This window comes from Amphiura filiformis, chromosome 7 (assembly GCF_039555335.1).
Source record: "Amphiura filiformis chromosome 7, Afil_fr2py, whole genome shotgun sequence".
In the NCBI taxonomy this organism is placed as follows: Eukaryota; Metazoa; Echinodermata; class Ophiuroidea; order Amphilepidida; family Amphiuridae; genus Amphiura; species Amphiura filiformis.
This window is the reverse complement of record NC_092634.1, coordinates 25,871,480-25,893,583: the sequence shown is the minus strand read 5'-3', so window position 1 is coordinate 25,893,583 and position 22,104 is coordinate 25,871,480. Positions and strand designations below refer to the sequence as shown.

At 39.0% G+C, this 22,104-nt stretch overlaps 1 protein-coding gene across 1 annotated transcript; it reads left to right on the top strand.

Moving 5' to 3' along the window:
• The first annotated feature begins 16,082 nt into the window (after window positions 1-16,082).
• LOC140157743 (uncharacterized) lies at window positions 16,083-21,506 on the top strand. Its single transcript, XM_072180991.1, has 4 exons — window positions 16,083-16,200; window positions 18,024-18,186; window positions 19,329-19,488; window positions 20,695-21,506. The coding sequence occupies exon 4, from the start codon at window positions 20,874-20,876 to the stop codon at window positions 21,504-21,506; it is 633 nt and encodes a 210-aa protein (XP_072037092.1). The 5' UTR covers window positions 16,083-16,200; window positions 18,024-18,186; window positions 19,329-19,488; window positions 20,695-20,873.
• Window positions 21,507-22,104: the final 598 nt, after the last annotated feature.

Below are 22,104 nucleotides of genomic sequence, written 5' to 3'. Positions count from 1 at the left end.
TCCTGTAACATGATGTACCAAAAGCGTTGATTTTATTTTCCATGTCAGTAGATATCACCCAGGACTCGCATCCATAGAGCAATACTGTAACATAAGTGGTGTGAAACAGCTTGACTTTTGTTGCAACAGTGATTGTTGGACTTCTCCACAGGTGCTCCAGTTTCCAAAATGCATACCAAGCAAGCGCCTTCCGTCGGGAGAGGTCACTGGTGCTAGAGCCCATCATGGAACCAAGATATTTGAAATCAGTGACATACTTGATGGGTTCTCCGTATACTTGGAGTGGTGGCTGAGGATTGCAGTTGATGGTCATGTACTCAGTTTTGGGAACACTGATGACGAGACCCAGGCTTTCTGCTGCAGCCGCTGTTCTGGTCAGCTGTGCCTGTGCCCGCGGGATGGAAGATTCAAGTAAGGCAATATCATCAGCGAAATCCAAGTCGTTCAAAACCTTGGCAGGATAACGCCTGGAGCAACGCAGGTGTGTTTCAACACCACTGTTAGTCCCCTCGGTAGCCATCGTCATCAAATAGTCGATGAGAACAATGAATAGGAATGGGGCTAGAACATCCCCCCTGCAATACTCCAGTAGTCACTAGGAAGGGATCCGAGATGTTGCCATCTACCAATACGGCACTTTGCGAATTTGTATACAGTACACGTATTGCCTTTACGATGCTCTCTGGGATACCATAGTGCCGCAAAACAGAAAACATCATCTTCCTGTTGATTGAATCAACGGCTTTCTTGAAGTCAATGAATGTTATATATAGTTAGTGGAAGTTGGTAACTATGGAAAACCTCCATGATTCTACGGAGGATATGCGTTTGCTGTGCACAGCTTCTGCCTGGTCTAAATCCGGCCTGGTTACTTCTTATTACAGGATCAACATGGTCCCTAATTCTATTCAGTAGGATCCTATTATACACCTTAGCTGCAACTGACATCAGTGTGATTCCTCTATAGTTGTTCATGAGGCTGAGGTCTCCTTTCTTTGGAAGAGGAACAATAACATTGGTAATCCACTGTTCCGGTGGCGTAAGCTTTGTAAAAACTTCTACGCAGAAGTTATGGATGATGTCTACCATAGCTTCACCACCACCCTGGAGTGCCTCGGTGGTAATCGCACAGTCCAGACCAGCAGCTTTGTTTGTTTTCATTGCTTGAATAGCTTTTCTTGTCTCTTCCAAGGTAGGGGGATCAGCACAAAATAGGCAAGTCCTGGTCGGCGGGTGGTGGGAGATCAGATGTTGGTGGTCCATTGACATTGTTCAGCAAGGCACAGAAGTAGTCCTTCCACTCAGCAAGTAGTTCTTTGTCACTTGAGGGGATTGTCCCATCTCTCTTCTTCACTTTGGGATTTGATCTCTTCTTCTTCCCAGAGACGTCATGGATTATTTTCCATGTGGTGTTGTAATTGACATTTTCATTTGCTACTTGCAGGTCTTCCATCTGCCTGTGTATAGAGGCAAGTTCATCAGCCCTATATGACTCGTTGAGCTGGGTGTTGAGCTTTCTCCACACTTCTCTAGCAAGTAGATATGTCTTCTTAATAATAATAATAATAACAAGAATTTATATAGCGCATAAAGCATGGCATCAATGCGCTTTACACATTAAAATCTAAATGACATTAACAACATCTTATAACTTACAAATTATATATAAGCACATTCATAGATTAAAACCCATACAGCTAGCCTGCAAAAGCAAAATATCAAATAAACACAAGCTAAAAATACCCTATTATACAACCACATATCATACAAGATAAAATTGACAAAATAGTATATCTTGGCTGCATCTCTTTCTGATCTCAACTTGAGGGTCTTGTCTGTCACCCAACTTGGCATTCCACAAGGGCTACATTTTCCAACAACCTTTTCTGCGACTTCTTCTACTGCTTTCTCAAACATTTCATACCTCTCGGAAATTGGTGACTGGTTGTTGTCATCACACTGGAGGACCTGGAATCTGTTTGAAAGTTCAATCTGGAAACGGTTCTTAGTAGGCGCATGAAGCAGCTTCTTCCAGTTGTACTTAGGCCTCTTACAAGGTTTACCTTTGGTGGTTCGGAGACTTGTGTGCAGTCGTATGCTGAGTATTCGATGGTCTGAATCCAGCTCTACAGTGTTATAAGCTCTGCAATTGCGCAGGGAATTAACCCACTTGCCCATGATTCTACGGAGGATATGCGTTTGCTGTGCACAGCTTCTGCCTGGTCTAAATCCGGCCTGGTTACTTCTTATTACAGGATCAACATGGTCCCTAATTCTATTCAGTAGGATCCTATTATACACCTTAGCTGCAACTGACATCAGTGTGATTCCTCTATAGTTGTTCATGAGGCTGAGGTCTCCTTTCTTTGGAAGAGGAACAATAACATTGGTAATCCACTGTTCCGGTGGCGTAAGCTTTGTAAAAACTTCTACGCAGAAGTTATGGATGATGTCTACCATAGCTTCACCACCACCCTGGAGTGCCTCGGTGGTAATCGCACAGTCCAGACCAGCAGCTTTGTTTGTTTTCATTGCTTGAATAGCTTTTCTTGTCTCTTCCAAGGTAGGGGGATCAGCACAAAATAGGCAAGTCCTGGTCGGCGTTCAATCTGGAAACGGTTCTTAGTAGGCGCATGAAGCAGCTTCTTCCAGTTGTACTTAGGCCTCTTACAAGGTTTACCTTTGGTGGTTCGGAGACTTGTGTGCAGTCGTATGCTGAGTATTCGATGGTCTGAATCCAGCTCTACAGTGTTATAAGCTCTGCAATTGCGCAGGGAATTAACCCACTTGCTGTTGACAAGGATGTGGTCCAGTTGGTGTTTTGAGCCTGTTGGGTGCATCCATGTCCAGAGACGACTTTTGGGTTGGGGAAATCTTGATTGTGAAGGACGGAGCTTGAATTCCTGGCATAAATTCACTAGTCTCTCTCCATTGTCATTTGTTGTATCATAAAAACAATGAGGACCAACCACAGCTGGAAGAGATACATGGCTATCTTGGCCAATTCTGGCATTGAAATCACCAATGACGAGGTGGATGTTGTGCCTCTTCACCTTTTCAAGATGGTCTTCTAGTGGATTATAGAAACTGTCCTTTTCTCCTGAGGTTGCTGTGATAAATAAATGATTGTAAACGTAAGCTGTGGATTCCCGTTAAAAGAAGCTGTCAGTATTCTTTGATTGATGGTCTGCAAGCTCTGAAGACACCTATGGATGTGCCTTGACATCAGAAGTTCAACACCTCCCTGCCTCTGGTCTGTGGCAGAACTGTAAATAAGTACCCAGTTCTTGTCGTCTGACCATAATTCGTCAGTGGGGATGATGTAATAAGACGGTGTTCTTGCACACCGACAATGTCGACGCCTGCATCGCTACAACCCGTAAATAGTTGATGGGTTTTTCCTTGTTGGTGTAGTGTACGCACATTGTAGGTGGATACTACAAGTGGTTTGAAGGTAGGTAGACGAGACATATCGGGACCAACAGTCTGTGATGGTGTGCCAGGTTCCCGCTGGTCTGTCATAGAGTCAGAAGAAGACGTCTGCCCAGCTACCTTCGATCTAGTATTTGGATATTTGTTTGTAGTTTTCGTAATCATTAGTTTGTCAGACTTAGTTTAGTCCGTGTCTGACAACTGAACGGGTGATCAGCCCTGAACAGCATATTTCCGGAGGCAACAGCAGCCGAAATCCACATATTTAGTGGCACGCCCCTGGCCCGGAAGCGACGGAACACGTTGGCCAGTGAAGTTATTTGACCTATGGTGACATGTTCAACACCATCCTGTTGACCGTTGGAATAACATGATCATTCTCATCCGCTCTTTAGCCGTTGAGAGTTGTACTCTTCATCCGCCATTGGAATAGGTGGTTCCAAACTATTTTAACCATAGCTGGATTAGATGAAGGATACTGAGTGGACACTGAATGGATAAAGGCTATAGTAAAGTGAGACATGGCAGAACACCTTGGAACTAAGACTAAACCTACCAGAATACAACACATGGTCTAACCGCACTGTTCTCCAACAGTTTAAGGAACAAGTCCAGCCGGCACTTAACTCACAAGGTGCTCTTGAGAGACCAGTATTAACCCTAACCTATCAAAGCCATGTAACACCTCCTATGCTCTTTATACAATATTCAGCACTAAACATGTATCCTCCTGGGAGCACCTAAAAAGGGAAATCCAACACCAGAAACCGGGGTTGCAGGTGTTGGCAAAGGTAATTTTCAGCTCCCCGACACTGCAGCAGTGTCTTCCTTTAACGACTCGATGTAATTGTCCCACCATCCTTTTTGCAACAATTAACGACTCTACCACCTTACCCAGGTGTATGTAGGCTGTCCCCCTGTCCAGCTTCGAGGGTATAGTTGAGAGGATTTGAAGCCCAGGTACACATTTTCGTCCATTTTGTAAGATATTTGTATATGATGCGAAGTGAAGTTTCCTATGTGTTATCGTTTCCTCTGATAAATACTGCATAATCTATAGATTTAATGATTTTTGACTGAAATTTCCCTGTGTGATAAAACATTTTACAGTTAGATGGGGGTGGATTATGATAACTAAATACAAAATCAATATTGGTAAACTTCAGCACATGGCATATTTTAGTGGACATTGGAAAACCGACCGTTTAACGAAGAAACCAGCCTACCAGAAACTAATTTGTCAAAGAATAACGTAGCTCTGGAGATATGTCACTCCGTATTTCGTTTTTTGTTTATTCCCCTCCAGGACTCCAGAAGAGGCAATTTCGTGCGGTAAACATAGATGGTACATCATTATTAACTCTATCCAACCGTTAATATACTCACTACAGGACTAGACCTGGTATAGACTATGCCATAGTCGATTTTTGATAAATACAAATCTTATTAATCATGATGAACGCATTCAGTTGAACTCGAAATTATACTGATATTTATTACATCAAAATACTTGTATAAAATGGTTATGAAAAAGTTTATATAATTATATTTGTGACAGTAAAAGTAAATTATAGGCCCTACGTAGGCTTATATTATTGAATGCAACATGTCATAATGGCATAATTATAATAACACTTCAATACTGAACAATTCTAATTTTAGAATCTGCCAGTTTATTATCCGAAAAACCTTGGGAAGCTAACAAACAGAGGGCGTACGGTGACTGAAAAGATCAGTTGTGAAAATCTATCAATTGTGCACACTTTAATTAAATCAGAGTTTTAAGCTTAAATGTAATAGCCAGAGTATGCACAATTGGCAAGTGGACTACGGAGAAGTCTAGACCTGGTATTGTAAACGATGTAAAGAGCAGTAGAATCGATATCTTGAGGCAAGACAACGTGAGATGTTGATTCACAAAACATAGTTAAAGACCTGCAGACATATTTACATTCTCTGAAATTTACATCTAGCAGTTCATCTGTATCTACACCTTTTGGTGTTTTATAAGTCATATACAAAAATAACAAAAAGTCTTCCGGGCCGGGCGCTACTCTCTGGACCCCACCAGGGGTCATAAGGCGGGCCCATGAACCCACCCATTAGTCAATCCCATCCGCGCTCATATATATTCTGGCACTTTAAGGAATTGATTTTTGTGTAGAAACCCTGGTTTATAATGAAGATCTAAATAATTTGCATCCACATAAAATGAAGTTGTTTTTCTACTCCTGCAGGAGTTTAATAAACATAAGGAAAAGGTATTAAAATGTGCAGAACAAATGTGTGCTTCTTTCTATATTTTCTGTTTGGAAATTTGATGCTCAGAATTCAAGTTATTGTGTCCCAAATAAAGGGGTACGTACTTTTTGTGATGTGTTTAGAAAAGAACGTCGAACAGGAATGAGTATTTACATTAAGGCACCACGACTAACTTGGTCAAAACACTATCGATGCCCCGTTAAGTATTGATGGCTCCTTCTATCACGCCGTGGAGATATAAATAATATCTATATTTATAAGTAAAATAGCCTAGAAGAATTTGGTTTGGACGGCAGATATTTTGAAGCAATATCTGTTAGCACTTGAGGTCTTGAAGATTTATACAGTCATTGAATTTCGAAACTCAATGTATATTGCAGTTGATATATATTTTGATAGAACACTTGAGTTGTGATTAAGACTCGAATCTATCCTTTTAGTGAAATAGAGCACCCTCGGGAATTGCACGTGTAGTGTGCCGATTATTGCTGTTAGTGTTTGGAATAATAGGGCTGACATCATTATACCATTTTATTATTGTTCACCTTTATCTTTGAATTGATATTGTGAAATTTTAGGTGTGCAAGTGTGTTAGGTATGGTTTTCAGTTCAGGATGTGAACATGGTTTAAAACGTGGTTAAATGTGGTTAAATCCCCCCCCCCCATCCATGTGAGGTTTACCATGTGATATATTGATTGTATAGAAACTTTAGGTGTGCAAGGGTTCTGGGTTTCAGAAAAGGATGTGAAAATGGTTTAAAACGTGGTTAATTGTGGTTAAATACCCACCCCACCATGTTTACCATGTGATATATTAAGTGTATAGATACCAACCTATTTCGAACCACCTCTCACCCCCACCAACCAATTTTGGAGCAAACATGTAGCGCATTACAAAATTAAAGCATCATAAAATCATCATCGAATAATTCTTCATCCATATTCTCACATTGGCCTATGTGTCCACATGCGCCAGTGCAATTGAGGCTATTCTTTCGGCAGCTACATTTCACTGTGATGCATCCTACAGAACAATTGCATTGAATCATCTTCAGCAAAGATTCTGGTGCTGGACTTCTTTTCACCATGAGTGGAACAAATTTGTCACCTTAAACAATCCATCTCCAGTGAGTTGGATTCATACCATCACTTTTACACATCCAATGCATGACCTGTAGATACGTTCTCCTGGAGTAAAGTTTTGCAGCTGTGGGTAGAAGTCTTTCAGGTTTAACAAAGCTCTTTGCTGTGCAAACCTTTTGGAAAGAAACCTGTAGCGTAAGGATTCCATAGACTCTGATTGCTGACCATTAAACAGGGACACCATTGCTTTGCAGTCTTCACCTTATACATATTATTGGTCTATACTGGGAGTATGCCTTGGAACAAACTTGTAATACAGGATCACCATTGATAATTTTGTGCAATACAGACTTCATACCTACGCCAAATATTCTTGAAGTAGTGTCGCAACCTGAAAACGCATGGGCAAACAACAAATCCGAACAAATGTCATCATTGAGGAAGCGTTTCTTGCCAGCAAATTGCCAGCATCTGATAATGTCTACCTTATTTGCAACCCGACTTTTGCGGCGCTGATGTATGTTATCCTTTGTGCTTGGTCCACCAGTGTAGCCATCAAAGACAACTGTGTTCTTGCTATAGTGACCAAATGTAAAAGATGCATAATTATCAGCAAGGGTGCTTCCTTCTGCCCACTTCAAGCGATGTAGAAGAGAGAACCTCCATCAAGAACACCGTCATCAGTACTTGGAACTGTCTCAGGGACATCAGCCTCTGATGAGGACACATGATCTTGTATGGCTTATAGTAGTGGTGCTTTATCTGGCTTATGTAAAACATACTTTGCCTCAAACATAGATGGTTGATATGGTGATAGTTCATGATAAACTTCCTTTATCTAAGCCCAGATCTCCACATTGTGATACAACCAGGAACCTTTGAAACAACAGAGCTGGATCAACGGTTTGGTCATGTGACCTGGACCTTACATTTTGACTAGCCTTCCGTCTGTAGTTATATGAAAAGAAGGGTTGTGCTGTCCTTCCATTTGTTTGACTGTAGCTTTACCTACTTTGAACAGGTTTTGCACATTAACATCCTCATCAGCATTTATCCCTTGCATCTGCTTGGACTGTCAAAGTCACTGATGACCAAACCATTGCACCACTATTACAAGCCATACAGGATCATGCGACTTATCAGAGGCTGATGCCCCTGAGGCAATTCCAAGGACTGATCACTATGTTGTTGATGGAGTTTCTCTTCTGATAATCATGTATCTTTCACAAGAGTCGAGTTGCAAATAAGATAGACATGTCAGATGCTGGCAATTTGCTGGCAAGAAAGAAGCCTTCTTCTCAAATGATCTGAACAAACAGATTCTCATTAAACTAATTGGGGACCGCATGCAACAGAAAGGATGCCATGTGATCCACGCTGAAGAATACGCACATGTTGATACAGTGAAAGTAGCAGTCACAATGGCATCATTTAAGTCAACAACCCTAATTATTGGTATTACTTCTTCATTATGCAGGAAAGGACGGTAAGGACTTGTACTTTCTGTCTGACAATGATAAACCACATGTGTAGATATAGGATATCAATGTTCTAAAGTGCTTACTCAATTATGACATTTGTTCGGATTTGTTGTTTGCCCATGCGTTTTCAGGTTGCGACACTACTTCAAGAATATTTGGGGTAGGCGAGTCTGTATTCAACAAAATCATTATTGGTGATCCTGTATTACAAGTTTGTTCCAAGGCATTTTGCACTTTCGAAATGGATCAAGAATATGTATTAAGTAAAGGCTGCAAAGCAATGGTGTCCCTGTTTAATGTTCAGCAATCAGAGACTTTGGAATCCTTACGCTGCAGGTGTCTTTCCAAAAAAGTTTGCACAGCAAAGAGCTTTGTTAAACCTGAAAGCCTTCCACCCACAGCCTCTGCTGCAAAACGTATCTACAGGTCATGCATAGGATGTATAAAAGTGATGGTATGAATCCAAGTGACTGGGAATGGATTGTTCAAGGTGACAAATTTGTTCCACTCATGATGAACAGAAGTCCTGCACCAGGATCATTGCTGAAGATTATTCGATGCAATTGTTCTGCAGGATGCATCACAATGAAATGTAGCTGCAGAATTAATAGATTCAATTGTACATGCTATATGGCTGCCAAATTGGTACATATGCCTACCTAAAAGTATAATTTTAATGGTACTATGGGTGCATAGGATGTTGGTTATTTTAGAATTTCTCTCGCTTTAAGTTTCAAGTTGCAATACGTGCATAATTTAAGTCAATAAGCCAACGTACCAAAATGGCGGCCATTTTGAAATACATGTACTGTTATAATAAGAAAATAGATTTGGGCAGTTAACTGAAGGTGGAATAAAAGTACACCTCAGTGGGCGCACCTATTACGCGGGTCGCATAACGCTCTAATGACAATGTGTAAGTATCTTTCCATTAAAGGCGATTGACTTGGCATTCTTGTTGCCCTATCAATATTCCTCTCAATGTCTATCTCAGTCAACATGCCCAATTATACACAGAGACAAATACTATTTACACAAATATAACAAGAGAGTTCAATACTTTTTACATCAAATCTTAAAAATCTGTAATTAGTTTTACGCGATTACAATTAATGTACACCGTCAATTACACATTGAAAAAGATAAACAGCCATATCAGAATGTTACAAGGTAAACACTTAAACATGTTCCTGGTTTTAAGACAACCAATCAAAATGCTAATTCTAACATGCCAATACATTCACTGGGTACATTCATTAACCCCACAGAAAAATCAACCGACACAAACATTAACAATTGCAGTTAGAGTCGCACAATGTTGTACATGTAATTCTAACAGCTTTAACTTATGCATTCGATTTGACTATTAAACCATTGATTATTAAAAACCCAATCTACAACACAATCAGCGAATAAAAACAGTATTAGTTTTTAGCCACACAAAACCATTACCTTGTAATTAATCGCACTTTCTGCCTTTGATATAGTGCGATTAGTTACCAATCTAAATAAAATACCTGTACTGTTATTTTTAAGACCGATTGAAGGTGTAATAAAAGTACACCTCGGTTGACGCACCTATTACGCGGGTGGAATAAAGCTTTATAATGATAATGTTGAAGTCTCTTCCCGTTAAAGGCGATTGAGTTGGCATTCTTGTTGCCCTGTCTGTCATTATTCATCGCAATAACTATCTCAACATATTCAATTATACACAAAGACAAAATAATACTATGTTAGCATTATACAGTACTGAAATATAAACAGAGATCTCGTTAAATTTTCTGACCATCTAAATCACGCTTTCAAATGTAGATTGACTTGTTCGATTTCTCTACTCGTGATTATTTCACTCCAAAATTTCTTAAAAGACTTGATCATTTTGTCCTGTGTTGCTGCGATAAAAGATTTTAAACTATGGTGTAGGGGTTGAAAGTCTTTTGGGGGTGGTTTTGGGGGAAATGATTGACAGGCGTATGTGTTGGTCACTGGAAACGTATCACAGCTACGTGTCTGTAGGGTAACAGGTGTAAAACAAAGACTTGAAAGGACCCACTATACAGTGATAATACTACATCACTATTACACAAGCATTTCTCTTTCATCCGAGATGATTCAAAGATCACGCGTAGGAGAGTCTTGTTGATATATTTGGTTTGCCAATAATGAGTAGGCCTACCATTATGCTTAAGGTTGGTCTGAACCCTGGAATTATGAAAACTTTCGGGCCTCATAACTGCTAAATTATTAGTCTAAAGAATATAAAAGTATACATTTTTAGAATGGAAATGACTTGATGAATTCATCTGTGAGGTCCAATTTGGGCCAAAATGCTAATTTTTGGAGAAAATCTCAAAAAACAGGTTCTTTGGCCCAAATGTTTTCGTGCAACATAACAAACAAATTGTTTGGCCAAATTTGTTTTTTATTGATTTTTAAAAACTAGATAAAAATATCTAGGGACCGTTTTTTCATTTTTTTGAATTTTGACCAACTTCACCAAAAATATTTGAAATTTGGGCGAAAATCAGGCTTTTTATGATTTTTTGACAATTTTGCAATTTTGACCATTTTTGGTGCAAATTTCTCAAAGTTTTTTGGGATTTTCTCAAAAAATGAGCATTTTGGCCCAAATTGGACCTCACAGATGAATTCATCAAGTCATTTCCAGTCTAAAAATGTATACTTTTATATTCTTTAGACTAATAATTTAGCAGTTATGAAGCCCGAAAGTTTCCATAATTCCAGGGTTCAGACCACCCTTAATTTAGTATGAACCAAGGAAGATAAAATAATTTCAACCCACTAGCGCTTTTGACTATGTCAAAATCTGATACTGTTCATCAGTCTGATACCATACCCTTTTTGCCTCTATCAATGGAAAGACACTGACCTTTTTGTATAAATACAGTATTATCAACCCTTTGAGCCATGTGCTTTTTTTTAATTTCATACATAAATGTTATCCCAGTATAGAAGAATGCCATTGACCGCCACTGTCCATCTTTTGTTTTCATAGAAAAAATAACTTGAATAGATTCAACAGCAAAGAAAGTTCACTGCAAAAGACAAACGGTCATTAGACACACTGGCAGATTATTATAGACCCTCAGGGATAGACATGTTTTCATCGACTTTTGACAACTTGTAAAATTACTATGTCAATGTTGAATGTCATCAACGTTGTATAATTTAAGTTCGCAAGTCCTTCAACCAAGCGGTTATTTACCCGATAAAAACTGCTATGGACGCGAGTCAAGACGTCGAGCTATTATATTGAAAATAGTTTAACACACTATTAAAGAGGTCGGAACAAAATGGCCATGCGTGGCTGTGGATTCAACCTACCATGGCAATGTCTGCCATGAAGATATCGGGGCGATGACACTGTGTGGGAACGCCGAGGATGGTAATTGTTCATCGTCATTTGTTATCATCTCACTCCCTAAGCGTCTCATCCCTTTTTGTTGGTATATTATTCGATTGCCTTATAGGGCCTATTACTTTTTTCCCTCTTTTATATTTAATACTTGATAACTATACAGGTTTTGTAATAATCTACTTTCTAGTATCTCATATTCCAATACAGTCATCTCCATATTGTTATAAATTGCATACACGTTTCTCCTTCATCTTCTTGTTCGTCTTTCTCGTTATGTTCTACTTGCCATAATTTCCATATTGCACTATATTAGGTGCCCTGTATGTCACCTATAACATTCTTTTGAATGCATAGCTATCCAGTGATGTATCATAAATGTTTAAACAATATCTTCTGCTTCCTTGCCGCGTGTTGAAATATTATCTTATTATCCGGGTTTCTTCCCAGCAAACACAAAAACGTTTTAAAAACGTTTTAAATAAGTTATATTTTGGCTTTTGGTTTAGGTAAAAACGTTTTAATAACATTAAAATGTCGGGTTATATAAAGGTCATGATAACGTTTTAAAACGTTTTGTATGAAAACACACTACAAAAATATTTTTAAATGTTTTCATAAAATGTTATTGTAAACTATTTATGCAAACATTTTTGCCAAATATTGCGTCAATACTTAAATAACATTATGTTACAATATTTTAACCCAGCAAACACAGAAACGTTCTTAAAATGTTTTTTTCAAAACCTTTTAATAACATTTAAATGTCTGGTTATATAAAGGTCATGAAAACGTTTTTAAAACGTTATTGAAAATATTTTGGGCAAACATTTTTCGCAAAATATTTTTCAACTCCCAAAATAACATTCTGTTTAGAATGTTTTGTATCAAGTTTTCAGGAATGTTTTTGGAATGTTATTAAAACGTTTTTATACCCTTTATAAAACCCGACATTTAAACGTTTTCTGTAAAACATTTTTGTTTGTTGAGCAGTAGATTATCAAAAATGTTTTTTAAGGTTATGAAAACGTTTTATACTCTTAATATACCCTTTATATAACCCGACATTTAAACGTTTTCTGACAACCTTTTATAACCTTTTGCGAATGATGTCGAAAACGTTTTGTGTTTGCTGGGTCATTCTCTATTCGTTATATTTTTACTTGCTATACATTTACATCTTGTTCTAGATTAGGTGCCCTGTGTGTCACCTATAACATTCTTTTGAATGCATAGCTAATCTAGCGATGTGTCATAAATCTTTAAACAATATTTCCCACTTCCTTGCCGCGTGTTGAAATATTATCTTATTTTCCGGGTTTCTTCATTCTCTATTTGCGTTTATATTGCACCTCTGACACGTAGCATGTTTTTCTATTCGTTATGTTTCGCTCGTCTTAGACTGGTTAAGCGTCATTTGCTTTCTCGTTCATGTATTTATTTCTCATGGTTATTATACACGAATTGATTTATCAACATAAGATGTTTGTCACCAAAGATCCCTATTTTGCAATTAGAACAGATACTGATTTTGTTACTTATTTTAAAATAACAAAGCCATTTGAAACTAGAAATTCAATGCTTAAATTATCTCTCACCCAAAGCCTTAGGACCCGTTCCCATTTTTTAAAAAAAGTCATATTTTCACCCTATGCTCCCTACTTTAGGTCCATAAAGTCCATCTCTCACCCAATGATCTTTGTACATTTTGCTCTCACCGAATGCCAAAAATCATGTTCTCACCCAATGATCCTATGTTTTTTATGTTTTGCTCTCACCGAATCCCCCTTTGAAAGTGTCAGCCCTACACCTATATCCATTTTATATTGAAATGAACCCACGAGTGTCACACAAAGACAAAACTAAGAAGAAATGCACTTCCTTATCAGTAGTAGGACATATTACAGTCCTTGTCATATTGAAAAAATCCCTGTAAGGTCCCGAACGGCACAATATTACGGATTTTGTTTACGGATTTAAGTATGTGATAATAGGTTTACTACATAGGTGATCAGTAGACCAAAACGTTGGTAAATTTATAGAATAAGTTGATAGCTTTGTTACCTAAACTAGTTGCTATATCACAACAGCAAAGCAACAGTAACAACAATTCAATAGAATACATTTTCACCGGGCATCGTCATGGCTCCCATATATAAAACTTCATAAAACTTCAAAAACTGACATGCACAGAATTCTAAGGGATGTTTCCACCGCTGTTCTCATGTATGCATTCATCGCATCTGAATAACTCAATAATGACTACTGTCTTTTATTAGATATCAAAGAAAACCTTTCGAAAAATAAGGCAAGGTGTTTAAGCCATAGCCACAAGCCACAGAATTGACAAGCATTTACTGGAAGGCATGTCCCGAATCTTACACACAGGGAGTGTGAATTTTTAATGACGTCCATGTCTATGACTCCGTTTTAAATTTTCACTCTTGTGTGGGAGATTTAAAGTCGAGCCTTCGAGGGGTGTGTAGATTTCAACTTGAATAACCAATTTAAACCACAACCGAATTGTTACCTATTTGACAAATACGTTCTGCCGATAAACTGCGTTTGATGAAATCAAAACTAAAACATCAGTAAAACGTCAATAAATGTAGATTGACTTGACTGAGTGAAGTATTTGCAAAATTTCATGGAGGAGCTATGCGAAATCAAATTCTTTTAACATAAAGTAAAGAAAAAGTTGTTGCTCGCGAAATCCGTTTTCCCATGTTGCATTGGTAAATTTGTGCTAAGCCAAACATGTTACCGTGCTTTAAGCCTACTTTGTGTTAAATATAGGATGTGCGTGGTTCATGGAATATTACTAAAGTCGATATGCATGTTGCAATCGTTATCTCACACCTTAGTCAAAACAATTGTCTATTGTTTCAAAATTTCCCTTATTTATAGAAACAATGTAATAAGGAATGATGGTATTGGCAATATTCGCTGATATGGGTTGGCATGTTACGTTTGACTAATTAACCAGGAAAAACATTAGTATTGCGACATTAGTGTCGTCACCCACCAGTAATATATATATTCATATGCTACTCTTACTCGGCTTGAATCAGACCAGTTCGATCAAATACTAAGTACTAAGTACTTGGTACAGTGCGAATCTAAATCTAATGCGGTACATATACATATGTTAAAAACCCGGGTTGAAAACTTGATGGCAAACTAAAATGAAGATGTACTCAGGGAGCTAGACGTGAACCAGATTTTCCACTGAAACAACAAGACTAGGATTTTCTGCCCTTGCTTGATTCAATTTTTACGGGTCACGCGGACCCGTTCCGTAGGAAATTAACAGGTACGCCCCTACTTTCACGGGTATTTGACGCAAGGACGCGCCTTATTTCCCCTGCGAGACCTAATTAATACAATGCGAGGATCGGAAATTCTTCTTCTTCTTGCGTATGTCAGGAAGAAACAGGATATAAAAGCCAAAACAATAAATTTCATTAAATTTCAAGCCCAGTACGCATCAACCAGTCCCTGGTGGCTTTGTCGACTTCAATCAGGCCGGATATACCATTCGGTGGTCTATGGAGATGACAGGATGAGATGATGTGGTCGGCTGTTTGTTCCTCACTACCGCACTCGCATGCTGGGCTTTCCTTTAAGCCCCATTGGAACAGGTTGCCATTGAAGCGTCCAACTCCACTTCTCAGGCGGTTTAATTTTGTCCAAGCAGACCTGGGTAGGTTGAAGCCTGGGATGGTGTCTGTTGGGTCTGTGACAAAGCGCTGGAGTGGTGAGGAAGTCTGCTGCCATTGGTCTTTCCACGTCTTAGCTGTCCAGTCCTTGGCTGTCTGGTTAGACTGTGTTGTCTTCATCAAGTCTATTGCTTGTTGAGCAAACGGCTTCCTAGATACCAATCTCCTGCTTTCACCCTCACTGTTCCTAGCTCTTGACATGGTGTCATGAAGGAGGTGTCCTGGTTCTTCAGACCGAAGTGCTATAGCTACGGAGGCTGCTTTCCTTCTGATGTCCGGCGGAGGGATTCCTGCTAAAACCGGAAGCTGTTCAGTAGGAGTTGGTCGCAGACATCCTGACACAGTGCGCATAGCTTCATTTAGACCCGTGTCTACCTGGTGGGTGTGGTAGCTCCTGCTCCATACTGGTGCACAGTATTCTGCTGGTGCATATACCAAGGCCAGGGTTGATGTTCTGAGGGTCTTGGCGCTTGCTCCCCAGCTGGTGCCGGCTAGGTGACGAATCAATGCGCATCTTGCTGTGACCTTGTCCCTTAGGTTAACCAAGTGCTGCCGGTAGGTGAGAGCTCTGTCCAGTTTCACTCCTAGGTACGTGGGGCAAGCCTCGAAGTTCAGTCAATCGGAAATAAATATTATTGACAGGATTAGCCAATAAATGCGTAAAAGATGCAACATTATCATGATTTTTGTTTTTGTTTCTATGTTTTCATTTTTTGTTACAACTTAGCATGTCCTCGTGGCTTGACATCATATGAAAATAAGACAACTGTTTGCAACGATCATATTTTAGACTGCTCTAACCAAGCAAAACAGAAGAAGAAACTGGAAGATACGCTTCTAAATGTAAGAAAACTTATACTCGCTACCAGTGATCCTGTGATTATATTGTGATCCCTGTTGATGGCTTAAAAAAGACACGGAGTCAGGGAGGTAAATAACAAGTGAAATTATTTTGATCTAGTTGGGCAGCATCATTGTTGTTGCCCACGCAGTTGAAAATGATCTCAAGTGCTATTTACCTCCTTGCCCGGAGTTCGGTCAAGAGGACGCAACGCTACTCGACTTGGTATTGCTAATATACAGTAAGCCAAAAAATTAAGGTACCAGTTGTGTTCACCTCTGCATATCCTGAATTAAGACAAATATATCAAAATTAAAACAAACAGCCAATACATGCACTCTATAGCTCTGATTTAAGACCTTATTTGTTGAAATTGGTTGAGAATTAAAGAAACAGTGATCTAAAATCAAATGAAGAAACGAAATCAAAAGTTGCACTTTTGTGTTCTAATCAATTAAAGCACGACGCTAGTTTTAACGTGCTAAACAATGGGAGCACAGCGCTAGTTCTCTTGTTCGCGAACGCTTTGTGTACAAATCAATAGGGCATGCAATTGAGCAAACTGCAACTTTTACTGTGTCATCTTCCTTGAGGTTTTGGATTGTCGTGTCTTTATTCCTTAACAATTTCAAAGAACGAGGTCTTAAATTCGAGCTAAATGATGCAGCTATCAGGCTGATGGTTCCAATAATATGACATATCTGTCTTTGTTTAGTGCGTTAGGATGTTGAATACGTGTACAGTCGTCTTAGGGCATTTAAATAAAAGCACTTAATTTAATGCCCACGTGACCACATGGGCGCAGACATTACAGCGTCTAGACAGGATGTCTGAAAAAGTGACCTTTGGCCCGGGGGGGGGGGGGCACTTCAATATGAAATGGATATAGGTGTAGGGCTGGCACTTTCGTACTAAGGGGCATTTGGTGAGAGCAAAAGGTAAAACATATGGGGTCATTGGGTGAGAGCATGATTTTTGGCATTCGGTGAGAGCAAAATGTCAAAAAATATGGGGTCATTAAGAGAACATGACCTTTTTTAAATGGAATCTTTGGGTGAGAGCCGAAAAAGCGCCACAGAAACCTCAAAAATTGAGTATTTAGTTCTAAATGGCTTCAAATTTCCTGGTTTTTCTCAAAATCCATGATAAATGAACGTTGCTGTTCAAATTGGACTTGTAAGGGTATTTGGGTGACAGATCAAATGGAAAAATAGGGGGTCTTTGGGTGACAGAGCATGGACAGAGCATGTGTTCGTAAAAAAATATGTGGTCTTTGGGTGACAGCGATGCTGAAAAAGGGGGTCTTAACAGCCCTACATCCGCGTCCCCTCCAAAGTTGGGGTGCCCCCCCCCCCGGGCCTTTGGCACAGCGGGGTCTTCCTGTGTATTTCAATTGGAAACGCGGGATGCATGTCCAAATTCTCTAGCAAATTCGTAATTTTTTTGCAACTTTGTAGTATTATTGTAAGAATTTCCGTCAATAACTTTTTTTTTCGTCCACCAAAATTTAGTTCTTGAAAACATGCTAAAAAACAGAACCCATCAATTTCAAATTAAGTTGCACATTACATTTTCAGCAATTTTGATGATATTTGTGTGAATTCCTATCTCTTAGCATTGTAGCACATCTACTGATCACTTGGTGGACTTGGTATGGCGGCGCCCATGGGTCACGTGGGCATTAAATTTAGTGCCTTTTATTTAATACCATATGGTAACTGGTGTAGGTAAGCGCGAGGAACAAAAAGCTGAAAAACAGTTCAGTTAAATGTTATAAAATAAACGAATTCCACATTCTACATTTCAACACCAATTTCTATTTCAGAGTTACGATATCAAAAGATGTGTGCGGTCGAACACAGGAGAATATATATATTCATCGTTGACCCCACACTGCCCACCTAGTGGTGATTACCGATCGGGTGTTTCGTATAGTGACGTGCCAACTGTAACAGGTTCATGCTCATTCTGCTTCAAAATTGTGATAAGTAAGTAACGATTGTGAAAAGTATCCGCATAGAAAGTGATAACAAACAGGATATCTATTCAAAAATCTGCCGAATTACAAATATCAGTGCTGTTGTGGAATATAAAGTCTGCAAAAAAAGTAACTCAGCTGTTATAAATACGCCTATAGATTCAGAACTAATATTTGTTTTCACAATATTTCAACATAAAAAGAAGGATGATTTATTTACGCGCATTTTGATACCCCATCTGTCCAATATTGACAATACAGCAGTGTTTTGAAAGAAAAATACCCCAAATTAAAAGTTGCAGTTATTTGTATTGATTTGATGTATAAGCGCGAAGATAATGGCGAGCTTTACGTGTTTACAGTGCTGGCATTATAACCATTGATCGCTGTAAACGGCAACTTTTAAATTCGGGTATTTTTCTGTAAAAGCACTACTGTGTTGATAATATTAGCTAATATTGAACGACATTTGACGAATGGGGTATCAAAATGCGTGTAAATAAATCATCCTTCTCTCTGTGTTGGAATATTGTGAAAACAATTATTAGTTCTGAATCTATAGGCGTATTTATAACAGCTGAGTTACTTTTTGTGCAGACTTTACATGTATAAAGCGCAATATAATAACCAACTTATATAGATAAATGTAAAATTTAATAAAAACATCTCAGCAAATATTAATTTTTATGTGTTTGTGTAAGGTTTTCTGCTTTTGCTGGGAGGTAATGTAATTTTTCCCTTTCCTAGCTAGTCCATTAGGAAGCCTAACATCCGGGTTTTAGCGCGATGGTCATGCTCTGATGTAGCACTACTTTCGACCTCTATTGTTACATTAGGAAACGAATTTGGAGAAAACCTTCTGACAATAAAATACTATGCTGAGTCATCAGCCTGGGTGACTCACGCTCCAGTAATTTCAGATGATTGAGCTCAGTAATACATCAAAGAATGTCTTCCAATTCATGAAAACAAATAGATAATCAGCTTATCGGATTAAAAGCTTAGAGGGAAGTTATTGCTGGTCAGCGAGTGTTTGTAATTATCAGAAGGTTTTCTACAAATTCATTCTCTAATAATTAATAATCCAGAGAGGTTGCTTACAACCATTAAATCGTTGCTAAAGTTCAATGAATTGTTCTATCATACTTCCAGCACGATTCAAATTGGAACCAGCAGGAACACAGTGTACGATGGGTACAAGCAGAAAACGCAGACAGATGAACGTGTTTGATTATAACATTACCTATATCAACTCAACATAATTATGCGGAAATTCCCGTAGAAAAAATAGGACCAAATCCCGTGAATATTAGTAAGTAATTTCAATATGTTTGTGCGTGGGTTGTAATCTTTTAACATCTACTTCAAATATTTATGTGGCCTGTTCCTACAAGACTCCAACAAGTTTGCAGACCTAATTTGCGACAAATGCCTTATTAAAAGCATCCCATGAATATCTTTCAATTGTTTTTACCTAAGTTTGTAGTTATTTTGCTTGTGGTACGTAGGTCTATGACAAATGCTGTGCAGGACCGTCTCGTACACATTCGCTGAAAAATGTTTGGTTCCAAACTTGTTGATACAGTCTGTATGGTACCAGGTTTCATTCTGCGTATTTCTACAGGGAACTTTGAATTATGGGAAGGGCGACTGAATTTACGTCACAATTTTAAGCATACCTAGGGTTAATCCTTTGTGAGCTTTCTGGCTCTCAAGCCTCGATATGTATACCAGGTCTAAATAATAGGTGGTCATTGTGCTTCATACATTACTTTATTCACGTGTAGTAATACTTTGGTATAAAAATTGAATTAGTTTAAGGCCCTTTCAGTGATTGGCTCATCCGGAGGATCGTAAAAACCATCAAATAACAGATTTCGGCACCTTAGTGTCGTAGATGTGCATGGTTAACCCTAAATAAAGCGGGGTATTAATAACAAAATAAGATATTTTACATGAATCTCTAATTGAAGACCTGAGCGCAAGAAGACTGTAAGTCCACTTTTGACGAAATTGAGTTACAGGTGGTTTTGAAGTTTATTGGATGAAGACAAAAATGTTGACAATTATTTTTGACATTTGACCCCTCCCCATAGGGGTCACGTGAGTGGTCAAAATTGAAAAACTGTCCAATGTCGTCAAGAGATATGTCAAATTACATCTGCATTCACTTTTATATTCACTCATTATATGCTAGATAGAATTAAGGGTAGACGAGGTATTGTTGGTCGAAGCAACATAAAAATCGATTTTTATTATCTAGATCAATATATTATTGAAAATTAACACCTTGATGTTTTGCAAAAGTTAATTCTACAGATCGTATACTTTGCTTTTCCTTTTCCGCAAGCCTGGTCTGGATTAAAGCTACTTTTAAGGTCATAATGATAGTAGGATACATTAAAAAAACATAAATGAAGACCCCACAAGCCTCTAGAATTAGTTTTTTGTATATCATATCAAAACCTTTTAAATGCTACTAAATTAATTATAATTATTTTATCTTCCGCTGTAACAGCTATCACTGAAGAAAACAATGGAACTGCAAAACCACAAATACGTTCCTTCCCCGAGGGATATCAGAACACAACAGTACTTGTCGGTCCAATACCTCCAAATGGACTCATATGGGTTGAGCTATCAAATGCTACCTACGGCTGCATTGGAGAACCCACTAAAATTGTCGTCAAAGATCCAATGTCGGTTTCGACAACACCTGAGCCGGTGGATGGAACAACCCCTGGCCCACCCCTGGATGAAGCAGCGCTTGACCCGGCGGATCTACTATCTTCATGGGTGGATGAAGCAGCGCCTGACTCGTCGTCGGATCTACTATCTTCATGGGTGGATGAAGCAACGCCTGACCCGTCGTCGGATCTACTATCTTCATGGGTGGATGAAGCAGCGCCTGACTCGTCGGCGGATCTACTATCTTCATGGGTGGATGAAGCAACGCCTGACCCGTCGTCGGATCTACTATCTTCATGGGTGGATGAAGCAACGCCTGACCCGTCGTCGGATCTACTATCTTCATGGGTGGATGAAGCAGCGCCTGACTCGTCGTCGGATCTACTATCTTCATGGGTGGATGAAGCAGCGCCTGACTCGTCGTCGGATCTACTATCTTCATGGGTGGATGAAGCAGCGCCTGACCCGTCGTCGGATCTACTATCTTCATGGGTGGATGAAGCAGCCTCTGACCCGTCGTCGGATCTACTATCTTCATGGATGGATGAAGCAGCGCCTGACTCGTCGTCGGATCTACTATCTTCATGGGTGGATGAAGCAGCGCCTGACTCCGAAGCAACGCCTCAGCCGGTAGATGGATGAAACAACGCCTGAGTCTTATTAAAATAAGCGGTCTTATGTTGCATTAAATTTTGAATGAAAAAATAAAAAAATACACTAATTGCATGGTCGAAATGTCTGAGGCCGTGGCCTAAGTAAATATATTATCCATGTTCTGAGTCAACGCCTCATCCAATGCCTTGGGTTGCGCTACTTTTTGAATAATAAAATGAAAATACGCACATCGTACTTTCCTTCCTTAAATTACAGGGGGTAACTTGTAGCAGTACCCGTGTAACCGAATTAATTCAAGCAATTCCGTATAATGAGACCACATATGTTTAAAAGACAAACAATACAATTTAATTGCCCGTTCATTTCCCAGAATTTCTGCTTTACTTTTTATAAAATACATAAATGAAAACTGTGAAAACCATAGCCGAGACTCGCTGGTTGAATATGGTACCCTATTGCGAAATTTTGGGAGGCTTTTGTGATCTTGTTTCACCTTCTTGCGCCGCGGAACGCAGCTTGTCTCGTACTTGTTTTTTGTTTTGTGCGTATTTTTTTGCGTTTGAATGTGCGTTTTCTTTTGTTTGTTTGTTTTTTGTTTGTATGTTGTTTGTGAAACAAATGGCAC

Coding starts and splice junctions, on each gene's coding strand:
- LOC140157743 (XM_072180991.1), top strand. CDS start 20,874: ATGTCGGTTTCGACAACACCTGAGCCGGTGGATGGAACAACCCCTGGC.